The sequence below is a fragment of the Sinocyclocheilus grahami genome, unplaced genomic scaffold (genome assembly GCF_001515645.1).
Source record: "Sinocyclocheilus grahami isolate Dianchi unplaced genomic scaffold, SAMN03320097.WGS_v1.1 scaffold37.1, whole genome shotgun sequence".
NCBI lineage: Eukaryota > Metazoa > Chordata > Actinopteri > Cypriniformes > Cyprinidae > Sinocyclocheilus > Sinocyclocheilus grahami.
In genome coordinates, this window is record NW_015505216.1 from 3,544,133 (window position 1) to 3,553,384 (window position 9,252).

The 9,252-nt window shown below is 35.7% G+C and overlaps 1 protein-coding gene across 2 annotated transcripts in view; it reads left to right on the plus strand.

Annotated features, from left to right (window-relative positions):
* LOC107581713 (forkhead box protein K1-like) overlaps positions 1-7,019 on the plus strand; it is an 18,431-nt gene extending 11,412 nt beyond the window's left edge. Inside the window, exons 6-9 of one of the 2 annotated variants that reach the window (XM_016267344.1) lie at positions 1,585-1,751; positions 3,250-3,507; positions 3,604-3,822; positions 4,975-7,019. In XM_016267344.1, coding sequence (XP_016122830.1) covers positions 1,585-1,751; positions 3,250-3,507; positions 3,604-3,822; positions 4,975-5,159 — 829 coding nt within the window. In that variant the 3' untranslated portion in view covers positions 5,160-7,019. The remainder of the gene's footprint in view (positions 1-1,584; positions 1,752-3,249; positions 3,508-3,603; positions 3,823-4,974) is intronic. The other variant, XM_016267345.1, reaches the window with a different exon arrangement.
* Positions 7,020-9,252: the final 2,233 nt, after the last annotated feature.

Below are 9,252 nucleotides of genomic sequence, written 5' to 3' on the forward strand. Positions count from 1 at the left end.
AATCAATTCTCAGATTTTACTCGCCAGTGTGTGAGTTGGATGCTGAGTATATGATTAGCTCAGATATATTTTCACTCACAGAACACTCTGACTGAGCATTTCACTCAGTTCATTTGAATGGATGCGCAGCGCACCTGTGTTTGTGTTTTTCCTGTAGTAGGCAGAACTAATGCACAAACAACAATCTCATTGGCTGGTGCTCACCCATACAAATAGTAATGTGTAACATTTTACCATATTTAATGCAACACTTTTATTTGTTCCCCACAAAATATAGTTTTTCACTAAATGTTTGGATTTCTAAAATTGTGCACTGATTTTTCTTGAATAACTTTTGCTGCCGAATTATCCACTAACCTAGTTTGATACATTTTTGTCATAGATTATAAATATACATAGGCCTATATTTTTTCATATTTGTTTATTTAATTTTTCTTTATAATGAAGAAGTCTTTATCTAGTAGATTGTGAAAGAATGATTATCAGTTCCACACACAGAGATATATAAATTCTACATTTATTTAAATGAGGGGAAAAAAACTTCACTGGTATCGAATCTGTATTGGCCAATACCGAACCCTAGGTATCGGAATCGGTATCGGAGGCAAAAAAGGCGGTTCGGAGCATCCCTAATTATAATAGCATTATATAGCGGTTCAACGCATTATATTGTGGGTTTTTTGAGTCACAGATCGGACAATTTTTTCGGATAAGCAAGAAAAAAATATTTAAAGCATAGAGAATGACAATGCCGTGAAGTGTTTTTGACAGGCTAATTTTGTGTGTACGTATCAGGTATGTATACGCAACTCAGTATTTCCGCGCCGTCTGAAACACGTCTCTTGTGCGTGCTTTGATTGTGTGCGAGAACAGCTCGTGAGTAACGAATTGAGCTCTCTTTCGTTTCTTCTTCTTGTGGTTTAAAATTGCTTGTACGTGTAAATTTGCAAATTAATCTGCGAATCACGTGCGTGCCGAACGGTAGGGTCTCATCCGTACGTATTACGGATCAACTGGGATCCGTTTAACTCCTAATATGTGACAGATCAGAGCAATCTTTCATTTATTTATTTAACATGAAATTGCATACAAAGAAAATACAGAATAATTAGAACAATCATTAACCAATAAATAACATAGTGTAGTGGGTCGCGACCCGGTGGTTGGGGACCTCTGATATAAGACACCTCCATCCAAAATCGAGTTGGCTAGTGAGGTGCCTCATATTTAGAGGCTGTAAGTTTACATTAAAAAAAATTGTCCAATTTCTACACCACACAAAGTTGTCAAAAGTGGTTGTCTCCAAGCAGGATTCCCAAACCATTATTTGCTTGGCTCAATCAAAAAGGGCAGTGTTTTGAAAGCTTCACACTCATTTCTGAAAGTGGTCTCTGCACATTTAATAAACAATTTTTATGTTGGAAAATGTTCCTGTTCAAATTGTTCAACTTAGGCAGGTGAGGCAAGAAGTTATTTTTGGACCCTGCTTGGCGAGTAACATCTGAACATGTATGTGTAGCATTCACAGTGTGTATGAGAGCTTCTGTGTGGCATATGACTGACACATCATTGTGCTAATTTCAGGAGTGCTCCAGCATCTCCCACCCACTCCGGCCTCCTCTCGCCACACTCAAGCGGCCTCCAGACCCCCGAGTGTCTGTCACGGGAAGGATCACCAGTGTCTCATGAGCATGACTTTGGTTCTAAGCTTGCTTCTGTGCCCGAGTACCGATACTCCCAGAGTGCACCAGGTGAGCGTGTTTCCTTTCATAGCACTGCAGTACTGACTGACTGACTGCACGGCAGTGTGCATGACTAGCAGTGTTTGGATGTGAAGTCTCCAAATAGAAACAATACTAACTTGCCTACATTTTTCCAGTAGTGTTATAGTAACTCAGCTGTTGTCAAAATAGTGGAGCTTTTCCTGTTTAAAAAAAATAGTATTTTTGTAGCTTGACCAAATTTCAAGTCAAATTTGTTTAGCACTTTTCCCAATACATATCATTTAAAAAAAGCTTTACACAAAATCATGACATTAATGTTATTATACGTTGTGTTTATATGTTTGTCTTTAATGGTGTCATGCCACATTTAGCAAATTAGAACAGATTTTACATTTTGTGATGATATAAACAATCAAGCATTTGTGATTTGTATAGTAGTATTAGTATATTTCGCCCTACACGAGTATACTAAATGTATATGCATAAAGTTTATGCATTAAAGTTAAAACTTTATATAAAGAGCTGGGTCATAATATAGTTACATTTTGCAATTAAACAAAACAACAACAACGGGCCGTTAGGATACTGTATGTTGAGAAAGTTGAATATACAGTGGTGTGAAAAAGTGTTGGCCCCCTTCCTGATTTCTTATTATTTTGCACATATAATCATTGCAGTTAATAGTGTTCACCATCTGTTTGATTACATGTAATTTAAACTAACTGCGTGATTTTTACTGTACATTTCTGCCATAGTCACCACTAATAACCTACTCCAAATATAACATTTTCTGTAACGCTGCTTTGCAACGATTTGTATTGTGAAAAGCGCTATACAAATAAACTTGAATTGAATTTTAAATCGAGATGTGCAATCATTTTTATGTTTTGCAATGAGATCAAATAGTTACAGGGCTGAGATTTGTTGTACACTATGTAATGCTTTACATGAGTATACTGTGTATGTATGCAGGTAATAATATCCAATATTAATGTATCACTGGGAAATAATTTAGCAGTTGACAATTAAACAGATTAGATATATAGTATATACCGCTTAACGTGGATGTACTGTTAGTATCCGTTTAAGATTGGATATACTTATAGTAGTTGTATAATCTTCTATTAATAATCAACTGTTTTGAGTTATTAATTTAAAAAGTCAAATATTTTATTACATGCATGTGATTTTTGGTTGTTTGCTTGTTTGTTGAATTTGAATAATGTATTCATGTTATCACTGTAATTTTATGCCTTTATGCCTGTTTTGTTTTGGTTTCATTTGTTATGGTTTGGTTCTGTGTTTTTGTTTGGTTTTGTTTTTTTAATCTTTTGTGTGTGTGCGCGCGCGCGTGTGTGTGCGTGTGTGTGTGCGTGTGTGTGTGTGTGTGTGTTTGTGTTATAACTTATAGTGAAGCTAAATACTTTTTCTATCTATGCAATCTTGGCAAGCTACTAATTCAAATTCACTTCTCAAGCCCTAAATATATTTTCTCAGACTCTCTATGATTCCTCTTGTCTCTCAGGCTCTCCAGTGAGCGCTCAGCCTGTAATCATGGCCGTGCCACCTCAGTCCTCAGCCGCGATACCCAAGCCTGTGGCTTACATGCCGGCCTCCATCATTAGCTCCTCCCAGGCCTCTGGTCAGGCCATCCATGTGGTGCAGCAGGCGCCAGCTGTCACCATGGTTCGTGTAATGACCACCTCGACTAGCTCTCCCAATGGCTATATCCTGGCTAACACCAACTCATCAAACTCAAGAGAGGGACCTGGAGATCAAAGAGGTACAACAACCCATTTCCTCTTGTTTTATTGCAGAAAAAGTTTTGCAAAATCTACATGGATACCCAATCTTTAAAATTTGCACTCTCTGTGAACAGTCTTTCCGTCTATGGTCTGTGTAGGTGCAGTGGAGGAGATGCCTGTGGTTGGCAGTAGAGTTATTCAGGCTGTAGGGAGTCACATAAGCTTGGCCAATAGGGGACAGCAGAGCTACACTGTTGTCCAGCAGAGTGCCATCCACCAGCTTCCTGTGCAGACCATTGCTCAGAATGGCAAACATGCTCTTCCTGTCACCAGTGTACCAGCCAGTGCTTACGGTATGTGTGCATTGTTCTAAAGCCTGTCAATTTGAAATTTACAGTGCATGGTAATTTTCGGTCACACTTTATTTAAAGGTCCAATTCTTGCTATCATCAAACCCTTACCTATGACTTTTGCCTCAATAAACTGCTAATTTGCTGCTTATTAATAGTTAGTAAGGTAGTTGTTAAGTTTAGGTATTGGGTAATTAGGGAATTAGAATATGCTCTTGCAGAATATGTGCTAAGTACTAATAAACAGCCAATATTTTCATAATAGCTATGCTAATAAGCTATATAATAATAACTAGTTAATAATGAGAATTGGTCCCTATACTAAAGTGTTACCTAATTTTCTAACTTGCTTAAATTAGTGTTAACTTAAACAACTTAAATCGCATCCAAAATTAAAAATTAAAAAAAGACAAAATCATGACATTAATGTTATTATACGTTGTGCTTATATGTTTGTCTTTAATGGCGTCATGCCACATTTAGCAAATTAGAACAGATTTTACATTTTGTGATGATATAAACAATCAAGCATTTGTGATTTGTATAGTAGTATTAGTATATTTCGCCCTACACGAGTATACTAAATGTATATGCATAAAGTTTATACAGTTTATAACAGTTTATCAGTGATACTAAAATAACAGTCATGTGATGTGACCAACATACAGGGGGAGGGGACAAAACATAAAATTATAGGATCCCTGCAGACCCTCATGACTGTGTGTCAATGGAAACAAGTCTTTTAAAATATCAGAGAATTTTTTTTTTTCTTTTTGACATGACGATTAGTTCAGGTTGTAAAATGTCATGTGGTGCCACTTCCCAAAAGCGTACTGATATTTATGAAAATCATCTGACTTAAACAGATTCCTGGGGACTGTAAGGTTTTTAATGTTAAAACAATATTAAAGATTAAATTTTAAATCTAAAATGTTGATCTAATGTAAAACCAAATGATGAACTATTATTACTTTTAACTTCTTGGTTGTAAAACTTTTTTTTTGGAAATTCTATAAAAGTTTTTCAAAGTTTTGAAAGCAAAGCCAACATGAATAAAAAGAGTAGAGTCTAGTTTTAAACTAGACTATAAATGTTTCTATTACTGGTCATTGACCTGTAACCAATTTCTTTGTGTGGTCATCTCTTTTCCCTCAGCTTTTAGCAATCCTCTTCAGATCTTGGCTGCGCAGGCTTCAACGTCCCCACCTGTGCTGGTCAACAGACCCTCCAGCATTGAACCCGACGAGCCCAAACCCAAACGGCCCAAAATGGAGGAGGACAGTGTCGCTCCAGTCCCTCAGCCTGTAATTGTTGCAATGAATCAAGAGGCCAGCGAATGAACGAGTGAGTGAGTGAGTGAGCGAGTGAGCCGACGACCGATCTTTAAAGCACATCTCGCAATATCGTTCAACATATTGAGGGAAACATGTTTGGTTTTCTGTAAAACGTTTTGTAAACGCCCGACACGGGTGACTGATGGAATGTCTTTGTAAGAAGAGGTTGTTGTTTCTTGGGGGTAAATTCATTGAGCTACATCTGGCAGCATTAAAATTCAATGCTCACACAGTTTTAAATTTGTAGGGGCTGTTAATCTTGCAAGAATGTTTGAAAGAAGTATGAAGAGAGGTACATGTGCGCCCAGTTAGTTCCTCACAAGGTACAGCTGAGAGAGTTCTTCTTTTCGGGATGGGGTGGGACCAATACCTATGCAGCTATTACAGTCTGAGACCAAGAGTGTCTCTGAATTGAAGCGGTATATAAAAAGGGTCACAGGAAAGCTGTGTGTCACTGCAGTTACCTGTGCGGCCTTTGTGAGGATTTATTTATCTCTGTTTAAAAGCAAAAAGGCTATCTTTAATGAAACAAGATTGTTACAACTCAAAGCAGAAATGAATAGATATAATAGAGGCCTTTTCTAGCTGGAGTCCTTTAACCTACATTATTATAGGCTAGTGTACAATATATTTTTCTGTGGAGGATTCTTACCTTGCTTGCTTACTACAAAGAGAAATGTCTACAAATATGCTAATTTCTTAATTGGTTTATGTTTAGCGCAAAAATTAAAAAGAACTCGATGAATGTAAGTACCGTTTGTTTATTTGTTATGACTCATGGCACCCACTTTTGACCTAAACAATATATTAAACCGTTAGAATGTGTTTGTAGATACATTTTTGATGTTTTGTGTTTAAAAAAAATGGAATAACTGTAAGTTCATCGTATTTAAAGTAGCTCAGTCGTATCTGCCCATCACCCTTAAAAAGCACTTGGCCAAAATTCTGCTCCATAAATACCTTAAGCAACATAATCCCGATTGCATCAGTGGATGAATGCAAGCACACGATACGTTGCTGATGTATCTGATGTCAACCAAATGCTTTTCCAGACCTAGGAATGTAACTGTTCATATTGATTGTTGCAGGGGCTGTTTCTTCACTGACTTTCTGTGATCACTTAATAATCACAGAAGCCACTAAAATGAATGTTCAGTATTTTTTCTGAGAGTTCAAGAAACGTATTTTTTAGTAATATACACAAAGTCAGACTTTAATGAGACTTTCTAGTTTTACTAAGAGGAGAGTAAATATATATTGTTAGAATTGTGTTTTCAAGACAATCACTAACAGGATTCAGTAACCGCTTTGTATGTTGCAAATTATACACACCACAGATGGTGGAGTGAAGTAGCTTTACGTGAGCTACCGATAGCTTCTTTGTATGCTAGTGTAGTCGTACAGTGACAGCCGTGCAGTGTTGATTTTGTAGTAGAAATGGAAACTTTAACAGACCAAATACATATCCTCAACATTAGTGCCTTAGTGCTCCACTTCTTTCAGGACTAAATAAAAATCATTGTGATGTACTACTTAAAGACAATAACATCAAACTTACCTACTAAGAAGTTAATTTGCGGGTTGGACACATCTTGTGATAAAAAAATGAACAACAGCATTCTGCCTGTGTAACAAAGTCTAGAGATGATTAATCAAGTTGTGACTGGAAGCGACTGAGCAATATTGATAAAAGAAGACCGGAAATGAAATCTTGCTGGTTCCGTGTTCTTTTAAACTGCTTAAAGCTCAGTGGACTAATGCATAAATCAAGAGGAATCTGTCCGTAAACAGAAAAGCCTTTTGGTGGATTTAAAGGAATAGTTCACCCCAAAAAAATTTAAATGTACTGACTCTCAGGTTATCCAAGATGTAGATGAGTTTGTTTCTTCATTATAACAGATTTGGAGAAATTTAGCATTACATCACTTGCTCACCAGTCGTTCCTCTGCAGTGAATGGGTGCCGTCAGAACGAGAGTCCAAAACATCACAGTTATCCACAAGTGATCCACACAACTCCAGTCCATCAATGAATGTCTTGTGAAGCGAAAAGCTGTGTGTTTGTAAGAAACAAACTTTAGACTGCTTCTTCTGGCTATCCATTATATATAGTCCTCTATATATTATATTGCTTACTCCAGAGAAAGTCAGCAAGTGATGTAATGTTAAATCTGTTCCAATGAAGAAACGATTCAAGAAGAAGAAATCTTGGATTGCCTGAGGGTGAGAGCTAATTTTAATTTTTGATTCAGCTGATCCTTTAAAAGCTTTGAAGCAGCTATTGGATTCAAATGATGCAGATATCAATGCAAAAACATAGAGTTTGATCCTAATTAGTCTGATTGATTTGGGTCTTTGTTTCATGTATTCACATGGGCTTCAATAAACAATAAATGGGAGAACCACTGTCCCACTTGAAGTATAATTTTATTTAAAAAGAAAAAAATTGATTTGCCTGACAAATTAAAGAAATCAATATGTGCATGTCTTTTTCTCTCTCTTCTTTTAGATCATTGTGGAATAACCAGTAGAATGGTGAAACAAACATTATCACTGTAATAATACACTTATCGTACAGAATTAGCTGTCACTTCCTAAATGTTTTTTCATCATTTTTCCACAATCTCTCAGTATCTGTACGCATATATAATATAACCATGGAGTATTTTATCACAGATTCAAAGATTTTGTTTTCTATCATTTCTTTTTGTGCTTCTTGTGTTGTGCATATTAGCATATGCAAGTGTTTATACACTAAACATTTCTAATTTAAACTGATTGTAGGTGTTTCTTTCTCTTTTGACTGAAATATATAATCTGTTTGCATTATACACAAAACACCCCACAAATCAGTCTGCTTTGTGAGATCACGCCGTGCACCTGTAAATGTCTGCAGGTTTGTCTTTTTTATTGTGTATTCGACTACACAGTGTATGAGGGCTTTTCTTCTGTCCATGCATTTTATGCAATGGTGTATCTGGAACGAATAAAAATACTTCACTGGCTAATCTTTTAAATGAATCGGTGATAATGGCGTCTTCTGTTTTGATTCCACATGGATGAAGGTTTAAGCATTGCTTTGTATGTCTGCCCCTCCACCATCATTTTGTTTCTTTTATCATTCATGTAATTTATTTTCAAACATTTAAATCTTGCCGTCTTTATTGTATGCAGGGTACCTAGCTTGATTCGGTTTCTCAATTTATCACAATTTGCTACCAAGTTGTATTGCATTAACACTCTTTATAACCCTGTGCACCAAAACTGTGCAAGTCTGTCCTGTCTTTAAGGCCTGAGCAGAACTCTTGAATATGCTGAAATGTTAACAGCAAACTATTAAAAAGTCTGCACTATAAAGTTTCAACTGCAGCCTGCTTGAACATGTGAAGATCTCTGACACTGGTTTATTTAAGAACAGTAGGTATGAATTTGTAGTCTGCTATTAGCCGAATACAGCTTTGAATTTTACTGCATCCATGGAGTCTGTATAAAATTAAATAAATTAATGGCACATAAAACAATTTATTTCAATTTAACTCTGCTATATGTTTTACTGTTAAAGTATTATGCATTAAGACTGCAATGCTTTTCTCTACTATAGGATTAGTTTTATTGTAGCTAGTCCTTCAGTAATTTTGTTAGATGTTATAAGTTTTATAGCATTCAGTGTATTTCCATATTTTGTTGTAGAGAAGGTCATAAATATAAAACTAGATTTTTAAAAATGTTTCTTATATTATTACACTGTACAATTATTGGGGAATTAAAGTACATTTACATTGATTCTATAAAAAAAACATTACAATACACAATTTTTTGCTTTAAAGTTTACTTTGAAGTGATTTACTGGTTGATTATTGCTTGTCATGTAATAAGTATGTGGATATTATTTGGTATGTAAGGTGAATTTGGACCAAACCCTCTTTTAGTCTAGACATACAGGTTCATCTCAATAAATTAGAATGTCGTGGAAAAGTTCATTTATATGTCATATGTCGGAATAACTAGCATTCTACTCGTACTATTTTACTATATACAATTTTCATATGACTGTTTGTTGCATGAAGATGTTCGATACATTAAAAAAATAAAAATAAATAA